Below are 19313 nucleotides of genomic sequence, written 5' to 3'. Positions count from 1 at the left end.
AAAATGTAATATGTAAGAGTCTAGTTGAACGTAGACGACCTTAAATAAAACTGATTGATAACATTTCAATTTGGTTTTAATAACATAAAAAAATATATCGATATTTTTCTATAGTATAGCCTCATTGACATTTCAAGAAAGTCCCGTGTTTTTCATGACTGTCGAGAAAATATCTGCTTTCCTAAAATGTTATATAATTTTTCACAATGAAGTTCCACCAGATGTCAGTATATTTTAAGAGATAATTTTAAGAAAATTAAACATAATTTAGAGATAACATTAAAGAAAAATACTAGCTACTATAGATATTTTTAAATTGTTAAATAGAATATAATTAAGTTGTTCAATAAATTGACAATAGTTTGTACGTTAGGGTTCTTTTATTGTATTTATATTGACAGATGACAACGGTATTGACTAGTACCAACACAAAATGAATTCTATAAACCGATTTAATTACATGTTTTGTCTGTTTTTAAATGGAGTAAAGCTAGTTAGTAAATTTAAATGGATTTTGCGTTTTATAAACTGAATATGGCAATATGTTGGATAGTTTTGATTACGTCCATTGGCGCTTTTATTGGAAATACTATACTATGAGCTGGACTATAGAGAGGGGAACAAAATGTAATATGTAAGAGTCTAGTTGAACGTAGACGACCTTAAATAAAACTGATTGATAACATTTCAATTTGGTTTTAATAACATAAAAAAATAAATCGATATTTTTCTATAGTATAGCCTCATTGACATTTCAAGGAAGTCCCGTGTTTCTCATGACTGTCGAGAAAATATCTGCTTTCCTAAAATGTTATATAATTTTTCACAATGAAGTTCCACCAGATGTCAGTATATTTTAAGAGATAATTTTAAGAAAATTAAACATAATTTAGAGATAACATTAAACAAAAATACTAGCTACTATAGATATTTTTAAATTGTTAAATAGAATATAATTAAGTTGTTCAATAAATTGACAATAGTTTGTAGGTTAGGGTTCTTTTATTGTATTTATATTGACAGATGACAACGGTATTGACTAGTACCAACACAAAATGAATTCTATAAACCGATTTAATTACATGTTTTGTCTGTTTTTAAATGGAGTAAAGCTAGTTAGTAAATTTAAATGGATTTTGCGTTTTATAAACTGAATATGGCAATATGTTGGATAGTTTTGATTACGTCCATTGGCGCTTTTATTGGAAATACTATACTATGAGCTGGACTATAGAGAGGGGAACAAAATGTAATATGTAAGAGTCTAGTTGAACGTAGACGACCTTAAATAAAACTGATTGATAACATTTCAATTTGGTTTTAATAACATAAAAAAATAAATCGATATTTTTTTATAGTATACCCTCATTGACATTTCAAGGAAGTCCCGTGTTTCTCATGACAGTGTCGAGAAAATATCTGCTTTCCTAAAATGTTATATAATTTTTCACAATGAAGTTCCACCAGATGTCAGTATATTTTAAGAGATAATTTTAAGAAAATTAAACATAATTTAGAGATAACATTAAACAAAAATACTAGCTACTATAGATATTTTTAAATTGTTAAATAGAATATAATTAGGTTGTTCAATAAATTGACAATAGTTTGTAGGTTAGGGTTCTTTTATTGTATTTGTATTGACAGATGACAACGGTATTGACTAGTACCAACACAAAATGAATTCTATAAACCGATTTAATTACATGTTTTGTCTGTTTTTAAATGGAGTAAAGCTAGTTAGTAAATTTAACTGGATTTTGCGTTTTATAAACTGAATATGGCAATATGTTGGATAGTTTTGATTACGTCCATTGGCGCTTTTATTGGAAATACTATACTATGAGCTGGAGTATAGAGAGGGGAACAAAATGTAATATGTGAGAGTCTAGTTGAACGTAGACGACCTTAAATAAAACTGATAACATTTCAATTTGGTTTTTATAACATAAAAAAATATATCGATATTTTTCTATAGTATACCCTCATTGACATTTCAAGGAAGTCCCGTGTTTCTCATGACAGTGTCGAGAAAATATCTGCTTTCCTAAAATGTTATATAATTTTTCCCAATGAAGTTCCACCAGATGTCAATATATTTTAAGAGATAATTTTAAGAAAATTAAACATAATTTAGAGATAACATTAAACAAAAATACTAGCTACTATAGATATTTTTAAATTGTTAAATAGAATATAATTAGGTTGTTCAATAAATTGACAATAGTTTGTAGGTTAGGATTCTTTTATTGTATTTATATTGACAGATGACAATGGTATTGACTAGTACCAACACAAAATGAATTCTATAAACCGATTTAATTACATGTTTTGTCTGTTTTTAAATGGAGTAAAGCTAGTTAGTAAATTTAAATGGATTTTACGTTTTATAAACTGAATATGGCAATATGTTGGATAGTTTTGATTACGTCCATTGGCGCTTTTATTGGAAATACTATACTATGAGCTGGACTATAGAGAGGGGAACAAAATGTAATATGTGAGAGTCTAGTTGAACGTAGACGACCTTAAATAAAACTGATAACATTTCAATTTGGTTTTTATAACATAAAAAAATATATCGATATTTTTTTATAGTATACCCTCATTGACATTTCAAGGAAGTCTCGTGTTTCTCATGACAGTGTCGAGAAAATATCTGCTTTCCTAAAATGTTATATAATTTTTCACAATGAAGTTCCACCAGATGTCAGTATATTTTAAGAGATAATTTTAAGAAAATTAAACATAATTTAGAGATAACATTAAACAAATATACTAGCTACTATAGATGTTTTTAAATTGTTAAATAGAATATAATTAGGTTGTTCAATAAATTGACAATAGTTTGTAGGTTAGGGTTCTTTTATTGTATTTATATTGACAGATGACAACGGTATTGACTAGTACCAACACAAAATGAATTCTAAAAACCGATTTAATTACATGTTTTGTCTGTTTTTAAATGGAGTAAAGCTAGTTAGTAAATTTAAATGGATTTTGCGTTTTATAAACTGAATATGGCAATATGTTGGATAGTTTTGATTACGTCCATTGGCGCTTTTATTGGAAATACTATACTATGAGCTGGACTATAGAGAGGGGAACAAAATGTAATATGTAAGAGTCTAGTTGAACGTAGACGACCTTAAATAAAACTGATTGATAACATTTCAATTTGGTTTTAATAACATAAAAAAATAAATCGATATTTTTCTATAGTATAGCCTCATTGACATTTCAAGGAAGTCCCGTGTTTCTCATGACTGTCGAGAAAATATCTGCTTTCCTAAAATGTTATATAATTTTTCACAATGAAGTTCCACCAGATGTCAGTATATTTTAAGAGATAATTTTAAGAAAATTAAACATAATTTAGAGATAACATTAAACAAAAATACTAGCTACTATAGATATTTTTAAATTGTTAAATAGAATATAATTAAGTTGTTCAATAAATTGACAATAGTTTGTAGGTTAGGGTTCTTTTATTGTATTTATATTGACAGATGACAACGGTATTGACTAGTACCAACACAAAATGAATTCTATAAACCGATTTAATTACATGTTTTGTCTGTTTTTAAATGGAGTAAAGCTAGTTAGTAAATTTAAAATGGATTTTGCGTTTTATAAACTGAATATGGCAATATGTTGGATAGTTTTGATTACGTCCATTGGCGCTTTTATTGGAAATACTATACTATGAGCTGGACTATAGAGAGGGGAACAAAATGTAATATGTAAGAGTCTAGTTGAACGTAGACGACCTTAAATAAAACTGATTGATAACATTTCAATTTGGTTTTAATAACATAAAAAAATATATCGATATTTTTCTATAGTATACCCTCATTGACATTTCAAGAAAGTCCTGCGTTTCTCATGACAGTGTCGAGAAAATATCTGCTTTCCTAAAATGTTATATAATTTTTCCCAATGAAGTACCACCAGATGTCAGTATATTTTAAGAGATAATTTTAAGAAAATTAAACATAATTTAGAGATAACATTAAACAAAAATACTAGCTACTATAGATATTTTTAAATTGTTAAATAGAATATAATTAGGTTGTTCAATAAATTGACAATAGTTTGTAGGTTAGGGTTCTTTTATTGTATTTATATTGACAGATGACAACGGTATTGACTAGTAGCAACACAAAATGAATTCGATAAACCGATTTAATTACATGTTTTGTCTGTTTTTAAATGGAGTAAAGCTAGTTAGTTAATTTAAAATGGATTTTACGCTTTATAAACTGAATATGACAATATGTTGGATAGTTTTGATTACGTCCATTGGCGCTTTTATTGGAAATACTATACCATGAGCTGGACTATAGAGAGGGGAACAAAATGTAATATGTAAGAGTCTAGTTGAACGTAGACGACCTTAAATAAAACTGATTGATAACATTTCAATTTGGTTTTAATAACATAAAAAAATATATCGATATTTTTCTATAGTATACCCTCATTGACATTTCAAGGAAGTCCCGTGTTTCTCATGACAGTGTCGAGAAAGTATCTGCTTTCCTAAAATGTTATATAATTTTTCACAATGAAGTTCCACCAGATGTCAGTATATTTTAAGAGATAATTTTAAGAAAATTAAACATAATTTAGAGATAACATTAAACAAAAATACTAGCTACTATAGATATTTTTAAATTGTTAAATAGAATATAACTAGATTAGTAAATTCACGGAAATGAATTGAAATTTTCAGTATATTTGTTGGGACAAGGCACTTCATCCTATTATTGTCCCGAGGAAATTGTAAATATCATTTAAATTTTTTTTATTACTATTAAATTATCTAGCAAATTAACACCAATAAGCTCTTCGTTTTTATTCTAATTTGCTATGATTTTAAAAATAATAATGTATTTTTTATATAGTACCATATCCATGTCTCGGTTTTTTAATGTGCAATGAGTTTGACTGATAGATTTACTAAACTATATCAAATATAATTACTCTCTTTAGTCCTCTAACAAAGTCATTATTGTTAAGAAGCTGGGGAACCTGAATACTGATGTGCTGTTGAAGCTTCTGTTCATGTCTTTGGGGCTAAAGCTTGACCTTATCAACAGTTTCTAGCTTCAAGTCCTTATGCAGATTGTAGTTATGAATGTATCATGGTGCACTAAAAATTCCTCGCAGTACCTTGTTTTGTTATCTTTGTATTGAATTTCTATTGCTTTGGCTTATACAATCTCAAAGTTGAACAGCAAGTCCATATTTGTTTCATGACTTATTATATCTACGCAATAACCATGCTTGCTTCTATGCTATTATTCCATACTGTACTACTAGCTAATTTATTTATACTGTTTTGTGATTGATTCTTTTGGTGGTTAAATCAATATGCTGTGATTTTTTGTCTTGTGCTTCGGATATAGTTGTTTATAACTTTCCGACTGATTCAGTGTTTTATCTCCATTCGCTAGGATTGCAGTGTCATCTGCATATATAGCAACAATATTTTCTTTGAATGTAGGCAAATCCCCAGTGTACAGAAGTTAAAGGAGTGGTCGCTATACACATTCCTGCGACACACCTGCTTTTATTTTCAAGTTAAAATTGGCATTAAAAAGTACTGGTTAGTACCTCACCAGACTCTAACATTTTAAAAAATTGTTTATGCCAAACTTTATTGAAAGCTTGAGCAGCATCAATCAACAAAAAATATTGAAGAAAAAATTTATGCTATTTTATATTGAGACATAAATACTTCAACAGTCATCGTTATTATTGAAATAAAAGGAAAATAATCTGCAATTTTAGTCTGTCTTTAATGGCCTTTACCATTGTTTTCCAATATTCTCTTCTTTATATCGGTACAAAACAGATTGTTCCAATATTTTTAAATAGTTTTTTTAACTAAGAATATTCCAGACCATATGAAAATTTAAAATCGCTTCTCGTAATGTCGCCTGTTCCAAACTCTCAGATATGTTTTCAGTAATCCTTGACAGATGACAGTAGAAACTAGTAAATGTAGAAGTCTATTAGTTGGACTAATAAACTGTCATTGATGGCAGATACGACAAAAAATTATTCATCTTTGGTACTCAGTTGTTGTTGGAAATGATTAGGCCATTATCTAACAACAACAACGAATCACTTGGTTTCAGTTCTATTTGATAATCTTTAAATTATAAATAGAATATTTGCGATTACAACGCCACTGTTATACCTGAGAGAAACAAAGGGCTTGTGAAACCTTTTCAGGAATATGTTGCTTGTCACCTAAGCAGTTTTTGCCCGATCCCAATCAGTAGGTATATTACAGTTTTTAAATAAGCACGGAATATTTGTTTTTCCGATTATCATTGGCTTTATTTTGTCTGAACCATTAACATCAGTACAAGCTAGAAACGTTTTTAAATATTTTCTGGATTGTTTTTTTTTCTGGTAACATTATAAAATAAATTACCTCTTGAATTATTTTCATCAATATTTCTATATTTGAATGGTTGTAAATATTAGTTGTAATTATGCTGATAATTTCCCACCATATACATTCAACAGTCCCAGTTTATATATTTTCCTTTATCTATATTTGTATGTCTCTTTTAGTTTTCCATTGATCAATCTAGACTCTCTACACTCGCCGCTAATTGGGACATAATTTCCCATTTGTTGTAGAAACCGTTTATAAGATTTATGTTTGTGTGTTTACATTATCGAACGATTGTTTACATTATCGATTGTTATTATTATTATTATTATGAAATTATATCAATTCAGCACAGTTCCAGTGCTACTTCAGTTCGCTCTCCCGCTGTCCAACCGGGAACTTTTCCTATATTTTTCGTATAATCGAGGATGTTTTACACCATCAAATATGTCATTGGTAATCATAGAAAAAATAGAAATTTCACGGTATAGGCGACCTTGGGGAAATGTTTTGTTTAGTTCAATCAACGGTAGCGCTGCTATCGCAAATTGTGATTGGCTAGTTTAAATACCTGGTGCCGCCACTAACATGATTGGTCGATCAAATTATGTGAAGTAAGCATTTTCTATGAGCGTCCATTTTTAAGTTTGTTGTTTGTAGGTTTTGGTTTTTGTTTAGATCAAGAAATTTTCGTTTTACGTTGTGCATATTTTCTATTTTGTTTTGCGTCAGTGTAGTAAAAGATATAATTTACCGGGGTAAAAATCTACTACGGGAATTAGACATCGTTTCTCAAAGAATGATCCTTTCCAAAAATGGGTTGATCAAGTAAATAGTAGTAAGTTACCTGAATAAACCACAATGCAATATATCAACGTCATGGTGTCTGTCACGGACATTTTAGTGAAAAGTCTAGAATTACAATTCCTTCACGAACAGGTATTAGGGTAAATGCATATCCAACATTGTTTTTATCAGGTACATATAAAAGTATCTATCTACTACATGTCTGTTTATATATTGTTTGTTTACAGAAAATCAAAACCTACTTATGAAGATGTGAGTAGTAATAAAATTCAATTAATTTATCAAGTTGTTCGTATGCTGTCAGTGTGATGTCTCTACATAAAGAAGTCTTACAAGAAGGTAATAATTAAGATAACTGGATAATTAGTAGTAATAAAAACTACTTTTAATTGTAAAATATCCCTAAAATATTTGCAATACTTTAACTTTTTAGAACAATTAGTGTTCAATAATTTTATAGTAGAGCTATTGTATATTTAAATTTGATTACCTTATTAAGAAAATATTTGTTACGGTGCCATCAATTAAAAATTTAATTGTTACTTTTAGTGGATTTATTACCTTAAAGAAATCTATTTTGTCTAAATTTACAAATAACTACATTTGTTTAACAAATCTGAACCAAGATTGTTTAAAGAATTTTGTTGGATCTATTAGAGGCCATGGAGGTAGAAACAGCATTCTTCACCTAGTATGTTTGAGAAATATTTAAAAGGGCACACCACCACTTTTTTCACATCATTCTCCCGGAGAAAATTGTAAAGAAGATGAACATGTTAGATAACTTATATTCTTTTTTAACGGAAGATCTAGTACCACTTGAGGTTGTTAAATCACCAGTTGAGACAATATTTTCAGTTCCAGAAAACTTTGCTCTGAGAAAAACAAGAGTCTAATATTGTATTTTTGTCTTATTTCAGGCTATTTAACAAAACTTCTGAAAAAGAGACAACATGCAATATTTGTCTGCATTCTATATTAAGTAGTTCCACAAATTAAATACTCTAAAATCTAAATATCTTTAAAAAAACACATACATTTTTAGTGTTTCAACTATCCAAATATCCTATTATGAGTTAATTCAATATCAACAGAGAAGGATTTAAAGTATACCTTCAATATATCAAGATAAGTTAGATAACTATTAGCCAATAAATGTGACGTCACAAAATAATCAGGCGAAATGGCAGACCAATCAAAGCAAAGTATTTTCCTTACAGGTTTCTACATAACTATTTTAAACTAACCAATCAAATTCACGTTGTCAGCGCCGCCAATGATTGAACTAAGCAAAACTTTACCCAATACTTACCATTGGAGTTGCACACCCCTGATGGTAATGAAGATACGACCTAATCATAACAGTGACATATAAAAATCTACTCTAGTCATGAAACACAAGTGGTCATAACAGAACTAGAGTATTGGAAAGCATAATAAAAATGATAATGTATAGTATATAGAAACAAAAATCGAGTAGCTCGCTTTTACGTAGCGGTAATAACCTTGGATAATAAACGATAGCATTCAAATATATAGATAAGATACCACACCTTATAGGTAGTCGTCTATAGTCCACTTAATATACGAACAATTCAACAAATTAGAACTAATAGCACATTTCTTATTTGTAGGTTATGTAAACATAGGATGTTTTATATGACTCGGCGTTCTAATACTTTTAAAAACAACATTATTCTCTCATAAGTAGTAGATGACGTTTTTTGATTGTCACAACAATTACGTTAATAGATAGCTTGCAAGCAACCTCATAATTTTCCTAAAATAAATTCATACCATTTTTCTTTCTTCGCTTAAAGCAATCCATTTAATGTTAACAACACCGTATCACAAAATATATAAAATCTACTAAACATATTCTAGTATTAAATGCCCAATCTAATAATAGATTTTCAGATTAGATAAGGAATTGTTGAATTTCTTTTAATATTGTGACGACGGTCTCGGTATTTTTTTTGCCTTAATAGAATTTAAATTGATATATAATGAAAATGTAAATTACTGTGTACTAGAGGTGTTGGCCGGCGAGAAAAATATCGATATATCAATATATCAATATTTTAAAAAATATCGATATATGGTTTTCGATATTTTAAAAAAATATATCGATATATAACAACTGCGATATTTTTAATAAGCTTTTAAAATTAAGTGCCAAAACACACTAAACATTTAAAATTTTAATAAATACAATTTTTTAATGTATTTTATTTGTTTAAGAAATATTTCTATTTTATTTTAATTAAAAAAATATATCAAAAAATATCGGCAGGAAGAAATGTATCGATATATCGGTCGAAGATATCAATATCTTTTAAAAAAATTTCGATACATAGATATATCGATATTTTTTTGGCTTGATATTTCCTATTTGTTAATGAATTTTTTAATATATTGCGATGAATAAATTCATAGATTATTTCCATCTCAACATTTTCCATTATTTTTGATTTCTATACGCAGATACTTAAATGTATGTACTTATTCTTTTATGCACTCTCAATTTGAATATGTATTACGTCTGACTCTTCCATGACCAATTCTGTTAATAGTATATTCCAACTGTAATTAGTCAATCCATCGTCTATCAGTTTCGGCAGGACCCCTAACATAATTATACATCTCTAAAAACCTCAAACAAGTCTATATTTTTGTTCTACGGCAGAAAAATACTGCAAGGCGGCGGGAACCAGCCACTACAGTTTGAACATCGGTCATTAATTCACCGTAATAATATCATTCTAATGTAGGTTTTTATCAATTTAAGTACCTTTAATTATGTTTAAAGTGTAATTAAAGTAATATCCAGGTAAAAAACATATGTCTGTAATAATTTGGTTCTGTTTTCCGGTACGAAATAATATAAAAATTATTTTCAATATAATGCGAATGGTTTAGTGGTACTAGTGTGCATGAAGCCAATATATGTTTCTACAACATTCGAATGCCATGTAGACAAGAACTTTTAAATGAAATCACTGAATATTCACTGTTCACTAATGGCCATATCAAAATACAAAGAAAAATGTCAATTACACTAAAGCTGTCAACAAGTGTGAATCAAATCTCATCATGCTTAGGTTACGAAAGGCCAATACCCAATATGAGGTTTCTTATAAATCAAATAGTTCGATAGGTTATACTTCACTATGTTAAGGGCAAGTTGTTGATTTAATAATGTGATTTTATAACGATTTTATAGCCTGGTATGTGTGTTATGGTAAACAGAAATTTCAATCATTTCCAATATTACCTACCCATAATGTATGAACCAAATACCATCACTAAAGTCAAGCAAAGTAAAAGATACTAAGCAGATATCAAACTGAAGAATTCCTAGATGAAAATCATATGTTAAAGAATGCCTAAACATAGATCCAGAAAAGTACTTGGTGAAGTATGTATGTTAGATGCATATGCTTAAAATATTATTAGACTATTATTAAAATTAACTTCAAAATTACAATTTGTGTATTTTATTTACCAAAATCTTACATAATATACTTATTTTTAATTAAGGTAATTTGATAGAATACAGAGCTGCATTATTAAATGGATATAATTTAAACTTTTTTTTGTAGTGGAGTAAATAATTCTGTTCCTAACATTTGAGGTTGGGCCTTATTATCTTTTATTTTAGCTGGTTGTGCAGAAACATTTTTTTAACCGTGAAAAAATAAGATAACTAATGCTTGACTCTATCGACAGTTTCTAGCTTGAAGTCTTTATGGAAATTGTCATTATGAATGCATTATGGTGTATCAAAATTTCATTCCCTTGTTTTGTAATCTTTGTATTGAATTTCTATTGCTTTGGCTGATACAATCACAAAATTGAACACCAAGTCTATATTGGATTCTGACTTGTTATATCTACCCAATAACCAATATGTTTTTTTTGTAACATGTTTCTTCCATCTATGTTTAATATCAAGGGTGCCAATATAGTGGCTGTGTTTCCATACGGTACTACTAGCTAATATTGTTTTATATATTGAGTATATGAATCTCTATTAATTTTGTTCAGGTATGTAAAATGAATATACTGATAATCCTGTCAGATACATATGCATCTGTGTGTTTGGTGGCGCAGGTAAAGGCGACAGGACGGTCCACCTACTGCTGCGATAGTCGCGGATTCGATTCGCCTTGGTCAGGGTCCTAAATTTGTGTTTGTGATATGATTTTTTCATATGGTAAAGATAGAGCGGTTTATTTCAATAATAATATTCTCACAGTTCCCAAGTAGCGATTATGCTATTATTGGCTACTCTTTAGAGTTATTGCCTGACATTATTCATTTTCTTGCCAAGTGTTAAGCTAATATTCAATATTCTACTATTTTTCATGGTTAGTGTGCCTGGACCACTCACTCACTTTAACTATATAAAAGTTCCAGTATTCTTTTTAAAATTATTATTTCAGTTGCGGTCACTGAATACAGCCATAATTTGGGTTATTTGCCTTGATAAATCCAAGTTAAACTTCTTCATTTATCTTTTCTTTTGGTTGGTTGTACAGAACAATTTTTTTAACAGTGAAAAATGAGATAACTAATACAAATAAAATCGAAGCGCGCTAAAAAGTTCAACAGTTGCATTGAGGAAATTATTGTTAGGAAATAGTAACTGACGTCAAAGATTCGTAATGCTTCTGATATGTGTTTATCTTAAAATTGACATGAAATTATGTGTTTTTATTTCTGGTAAATTCTTCGTATTCCCAGTTTTAATTTTAAAATAAATTTATCTTTAATAATCTCTATATAGTTGGTATATTACTATTATAATGAATATTTTTGCCATACTTCATTATAGTCTCTTTTATATAGTTTTTTATGCATTGAAATAATAAATGATATTTAACAATCCTGTGGGATTTGTTCCTCTTTACATAATCAATATATTTGTTGGACCTTTTTTTCCGCATTTCAGTTACTCTCCTATTTTGACCCGATGCTTTTCCGTTGTTCGATTTTATTATTTATTTAAACTCTTCGATTTTTCTCCCCTCTGTACTGTCACTTTCTTTTCTTTTTGGTCGGCATATGTTTTCGTATGATGCTTCTTGCGGGCAAAACACTTAATGAAATATAACTTCTAATTATATATGAAAAGCGATATTGACTAAAAGACGGATCCCTGGTGCTGGAGCTTTGAAAAAATAACCTCTTTGGTATTCTATTTTTTTATCTCATTCCCTGCCTCCTTGAAAGATTAAGTACACTGTACTTAACGACGAAGACGAAAAACCGAGTGAATGATTATTTGCAAAATATATACCCCGTTTACTTTTACACAGAATTAGCCTAATTTAAATTTCAAATATGCTTGTGTTTATAAATATTTACCTAGATAAATCTAAAGAGAAAGAAAGATATTGAATAATCTCAATGCCAATACGACTCATAACAAAAAATTTACTAAAAAACTGCATATTTATGTTTTACCGTTTATACTTTAACAATTTTAATAAATCTCGCAGATAATACAGAGACGTATAAACGAGAGCTGCAACATGCATATAATAAAGGTTTTTATTTATTTATTACATTGTTACTAGTCATTGCCAACTACCCTACTATTGGTCTTTACATAAACTCATATCTAGATATATATGGTCCATCGGTTCTATCTTGTCTAATCTTTAGTGTAATAATATTTATGTACTAATACTACTGTTTCCTGTTAAATTCACCTAACTATACTACACTACACAAGATCAAATGATTTGTTTACTTTGAGTCTGTTTCCTGTTATGGTGTTATCCAATAATTGTATTACTTCGATATTGACATGCGAATGGAGCCTGTCCTTATATCTCCTTGTATTTCTCTTCAGTTCCTGGGTGATCCAGTCCTGTAGTATCTCGATGCATCTACAATATTTCTCGAACTTTGTTTTGGAGGAACTTGTATTGCATTGATATTAATTGTAATAATATATTGTAAATACATTTTATTACTTGAAATTCAATAATCGTGATTTCCTTCCTGTCAATCAAAACATTTTCCTATATTTTAATTCCAATTCTTGCCTTTTACTTTTTACATATTCCATCCAGCGAAATTTTGCATTAATATTCATTCCTATATACATAACATTGTTGCTATAACTTTTCACCTTACGTATTTTATATATTTTAGAGGACGTTTAACAATACATTGTTGAAAGCTGATGAGAAAAGATACCAATGGTGATGACGATACGATGTAATCACAACGGTGACATATAAAAATCATAAAGCACAGGAGATTATAACAGAACTACAATATTACAAGACGCAATAAACATTATTTAATTATGTTTAGTGTATATAAACAATATTCGAGTAACTAGCTTTTAACTAGCGGTAATAACCTTGGAAAATAAACCGTAGCATTTAAGTACATAGATAAGATTTATAGCGACCCACACCTTATAGTTATCTATATACCACTTAATTAACATTGAATGGTTTATGACCCTTCGTCTTTTACTACTTTTAAAAACATTACTATTTTGTCGTAGTGAGTGTTCTGTATTGGCATCCGTCATCTTCCTAGTATATACGACCTCTGGTTAATTTACCTAATCACTCAAAAACTATTGTTTTTCAAGGATAAAACTCATCTGATACCACTTGGTACCGTTAATATATTAATACCTGGGCGATATAATTTTTTTTATTGTTAAAATACCATACAATCATATAGGAAGTTTAGTCCTAAAATATCGACATTAAATGACTAGAGACTTTGTTTTATTACTTAACAATCTATCATTTACAAGAATCATTGTGTTTCTACTTTTTGGTAATAATCTCACTTACAATCAATCAAGCATTTGGCAATTTACAGGTCAATTGAAAAGTCCTAACCATCAAAAGATGCGTGTATAAATTTGACAGCTGTCGGATCATTAGTTTGTGAATTATAGTATTTTGAGTGAACCAACTATTGTTATTGTGAAAAAAATGTATAAAAAAGAATTTCGCGTGTTGATAAAATATTGATTTTTAAGGCAAAAAATACAGTTCAAGCAAAAATTTGACTTGATGCCGAGTTTCCGGACACTGCGGCAGGAAAATCAACCATCAAGCATTGGTATGCTAAATTTAGACGTGGCGAAATGAGCACCAAATCCGGTGAACGTAGTGGACGTCCAAAAGAGGTTGTTACCGACCAAAATATTTAAAAAATCTACAAAAATGGTTTTGAATGGCCGTAAATTGAAATTGAATGAAATAGAAGACACTCTAAAGATATCAACTGAACGTGTGCATCATATCATTCACGAGTATATAGGCATGAGAAAGCTCTGTTCAAAGTGGGTGCTGCGCGAGCTCACATTTGACCAAAAACAACGACGAGTTGATGATTCGGATCAGTATTTGAAGATAATCAAGCATAATTAACCCGAGTGTTTGCGTAGATATGTAAAAATGGATGAAACGTGACTCCATCATTTCACTCGGAAGTCCAATCGATAGTCATCCGAGTGGACTGCACACGATGAACCCGTTTCAAAGCGTGGGAAAACGCAACAGACGGCTGGCATCTGTATTTTGGAATGTGCATGGAATAATTTTCATTGACTACCTTAAAAAAGGAAGTACCACCAACAGCGACTATTACATACCGTTATTGGACGCATTTAAAGAGAAAGGAAGTACTGCTTCACCAAGACAATGCACTGTGTCACAAGTCAATGAAAACGATAGCAAAAATCCATGAAATGGGGTTCGAATTGCTTCCTCATATACCGTATTCTCCAGATCTGGCCACCAACGATTATTTCTTGTTCCCAGATTTCAAAAGAATGTTCGCTGGGAAGAAATTTTCGTCGACTGATGAGCTGATTGCCGAAACTGAGGCCTATTTTGAAGCAAAGGACAAATCGTACTACAAAAATGGTACCAAATAGTTGGAGGGTAGCTATAATCAGTAATCACCCTTGAAGGAAATTGTGTTGCATAAAAAATAAATTTGCTAAAAAAAATGTGTTTTACTATGGTAGGCCGCAGACTCTGTATTGACCTGTTACAACACTCATATTTAAAAAACAATAGTTTTGATCTAAACTAAACTAAACTATTACCAAAATTCAAAATACTAATATCATTTAATGATAAACAATAAACAATTATAATACAAAATTAAAATGTTACTTACATATAACATAACCAAATAAAAACGTTCGTATTATTAAATTGTCTATACAGGTCTTGAATGGACACTTTCTAATAAACAACTACTTCTTGAACCATTATGAACCAGTAAAATAAACTAAATTCTGAAATAGCTAATGTATTATGTAAATGATATACGTGCGAATTACTGTGTCATATTGCTAAGATGTTGGTGATTTCGCTTTCGTTCGTTCCTAACACATAAGTGGTTTATCGTTTAACTAAAATGATAATAGATAATTTAATATTTTTGGTGTTCGATGAGAGATCGCGTCTTCAATTTCCATAGTATTTTCGATTTTTCCATTAATTGCCAGTGACCGAAAAATAATAATAAGTAGGACAAAACTTTCGCTACTATTTTGATTGCGCGCCATTTTGGTTGTGTGATGTTTAGCTTAGTTTCGCTATAACCACTGTATTGTGTAGACGTCCACTCAGCGGAAATTGCGTCAAATGTATCTCAATAGTACATTGCCTTACCAAACCACAATTAATCGTTTACATGCGAAATTTCGATAGCACAGTACGACAGCAGACAAGCCTCATTCTGGAAGACAATGGACAAGAGACTAGAAGACATGTCGTTTCAGCAAGAGGGGCCCAAAGCACACACAGCTCGTTCAACAGTTCAATTACTCAATAACACTTTTCAGGAAGACTAATTTCGTGAAGTGGCGATTTAGCATAGCCAGCCAGATCTCCGGATTTGATAGCACTTGACTTTTTCTCATGGCATTTTTCAAAATCAAAATTTATGTGAATAAGCCCCAAACGATTTAACATCTTAAAGACAATATTCGTCACAAAATTGGAGAAATTCAGTCTCAGGATGTTACAGGATGTTATGAAAAATGAATTAAATATAGCGGAAAGTTGTATAGGGAATTGCAGTTGCCATTTAGCCGACATAATTTTTCAATCATAACGAAAAAATAAATGTAAAGCCCATATAACTTCCTGTGAAAACCAAACTTACTTACCTTTTCTTTGAACAAAGTTAGAGGCATTCAAAATAGTAGCGGGACTTTTGCCAAACGTCGTAGATTGTGCAAGAGCAATTACGGTTTTACGTTATAGATGGCGTTAAAGTCGTTTATTTTTAGAAATACTTTTTCGAATGCCATGTGTTTGTTTCAATACTAAATGATCTAACTAAACAATTGAGACATCTAGAGATAGAGGATTAATTTATTTCGTAATTGATAACATCCTCAGTGTCGTTTTATATCGCCGTCCATTCTTCTGCTTGTCTCATCTCAAATTTCATCTTGTTTCCTTAAGATAAGACAATATTTTAAGGCAAATTAATAGTTTTATTGTATTTTGAACTGTCATATTTCATAACTTGCGTAATAGATACGATGTCATGAATAATTATCAAAAAAGAGAACAGAGACTGACGTTGCACTGATAATCCTTCTGCAGTTACAGGACGATAGACGGTGCAGTTAAGTAGAGTATGAGCAAAACCATCAGAGCCGAAGCTCTAATGTCACAAAGGGTGAATTGAATGTGCTCAAAAACCCTTAGCCTAGTTTATGGCTCTGGTTATGGTTCAAATTAGCAAACACTCAAGCTTTAAAAATCACGTCTAACACATGAGTCACAGTTTAGAGTGTAAGGCCACCTAAGGCTTACTGAAGTTGCAGGGAACTCATAATATCTGCAAGCATTTGGGTAGAGGCTTGCAGTTGAAGATGTACCTAAGGCGTGTTGCAGTAGCTCAGTTTATCAGCCGTTCAGTTCCATAAAGGGTATAACAGGGATGAGACGTCTGGAGATAGGTATTTGGTTTGTGTTGTGATGGATTTGGGCCGATTTTCAACGCCCTTCAAGAAATTCCTACCTCTTCCCTCAAAACAACACGGTATTTTGAAGTAAATTAGAAGTTCTGAGTTTTTAATCCTTTCAAATTTCATAACATACATATGTTAAATTATTTTATTTTCGTTTTAAACTTTAATAGATTTATAGTTGTTGGGCGTATTATATGATGGTTGCCTATATTATTTTCCATCTTCTTCGGCTGGTTTTCTGGACATATCTCAGGCCTTTGACAAAGTATGGCATACGGGCTTGCAGGTTAAACTAAAGAAACTTCTCCCTCATCCGGACTATCAGTTACTAAAATCGTATCTCACTGACAGACATTTTATTGTAAATCAAGGCGATGAAGCAAGGTAGTGTACTGGGTCCGGTACTGTATCTTCTGTATACGGCTGACCTGCCCACCACAAAAATAACTACTCTGGCAACATATGAAGACGATACAGCAATCTTAGCATCCCATGAAGATCCAGTCACAGCATCAATAAACCTACAAACCCACCTGGACCAAACACAATTATGGTTGAAGACATGGCGCATTAAAGCCAATGAAACAAAATCCACGCATATAACGTTTACCCTGCGTAGAAGAACATGTCCACCAGTGAATATCAATCATCGTTAATTCCCCCAGGCAGAGTATGTTAAATATTTTGGTATGCACTTAGATCGACGCCTGATCTGGAAGAATCACATACTCTCTAAACGGAAATAACTGGGATTAAAATTATATCAAATGTATTGGCTAATCGGGCGCAAATCCAAATTATCATTAGATAACAAGGTATTGCTGTATGAGTCTATACTCAAGCCCATTTGGACATATGGAATCTAACTATGGGGTACCGCTAGCTAAATCTAATATATCCATCATTCAACGGTTCCAAAATAAGGTGTTGCGTGCCATTGTTGATGCTCCCTACTATATTTCAAATAAAGTGATACAACTCGATATTCCTCTAGAAACTATAATGAGTGTAATTCAATGTGTTTGTGTGAAGTACTTCGAAAGAGTGTCAGTGCATCCCAATGTACTCGCTAATCAGCTAAATATGCGACATGATAGTGAAGTGCGTAGACTAAAACGTTTAACACCACCTGATCTGATTACTGGACATATGTAGACTTTAGAATAAGCTTTAGAATAAGACTAATTAGTTAATATAATATTTTATACAGAAGATTGCTTAATGAAGTGATTTTCTACATGCCATGTATATATAAAATAGACATAAGAAATACTTATTGCCAATAGGGCAGATTGTGCACTCACGAAGAGTAATAAAAAAAATCTTCTATATGTACTAGGTTGCATTTAATTGTTGAAGTTGTTGACGAAATGGTGAAACTAAATTTACGCTACTATTTTCAGTTCATGCTGTTTGCGTACTGGTTTTACATATGTTCCACCTTACACCCAATTATTCGTACCACAATACCCACAGTACTTTTTATCAAGAGTATTTGTAAATTCACTGATTTCTATTAGTCCTTTCCAAACTCGGAATTGGAAACAAATATACTTTTATAGTTGAATCGTCTTTTTATATTCCTCAGTGGTTGAAATTCGACCACAACTTATTAGGTTAGTTATGTTCTTATAGTTAATTATATTAATTACCTTTGAGTTTTGAGTAAAAGAATAATATGAATTTGATATGTTTTCGATCCTAAAACTGATATGTATCAGTTCTATCTGGCTAATTATGACATTTTTAATTAATATATTTGATAATTCATTATTTACAACACCTTTCGCTATTGAGCAATAATATAATATTCAATCATGTTCTTATACATATTCGATTGCTAAATTGACTAAACAGAACAGAACATTATAAAAAACTAATAATTTTAACAAAATTATATTTCAAAGCTATTTGCCATAGCAATGTCAATGAGACCCATTTTGCCTGTTTGTTTCCGGAACAGTTACGTTTTAACTAAAATAGGAATTACGGACTCCTATGCGTATTAAATTGTTTCCACTATTTATGGTAATAGGTTATTTTGGTAATATTTTTACTTCACCATATAATTTACTCAGCAAACTGATAAATAAATATGAATAAAAATAC

At 30.5% G+C, this 19313-nt stretch overlaps 1 protein-coding gene across 3 annotated transcripts in view; it reads right to left on the bottom strand.

Moving 5' to 3' along the window:
• The window catches only part of LOC143194859 (uncharacterized), a 55200-nt gene extending 39793 nt beyond the window's left edge, over positions 1-15407 (bottom strand). The window contains exon 1 of one of the 3 annotated variants that reach the window (XM_076401613.1): positions 15389-15407. Coding sequence is in view for 1 of the 3 variants with exons in the window: in XM_076401622.1 (XP_076257737.1) it covers positions 9014-9044 (31 nt within the window). In the remaining 2 variants the exon portion in view is untranslated. Of the gene's footprint in view, positions 1-9013; positions 9088-15388 lie in introns of those variants that run through there. The other 2 variants (XM_076401622.1, XM_076401601.1) reach the window with 2 other exon arrangements.
• Between the last annotated feature and the right edge of the window lie 3906 nt (positions 15408-19313).

Source organism: Rhynchophorus ferrugineus, unplaced genomic scaffold (assembly GCF_030347505.1).
Source record: "Rhynchophorus ferrugineus isolate W39M unplaced genomic scaffold, kcgeb_rfMv2 rfM1, whole genome shotgun sequence".
Taxonomy (NCBI): domain Eukaryota; kingdom Metazoa; phylum Arthropoda; class Insecta; order Coleoptera; family Curculionidae; genus Rhynchophorus; species Rhynchophorus ferrugineus.
Note: the sequence above shows the minus strand (reverse complement) of the source record. Positions and strands in the feature narration are given on the sequence as shown.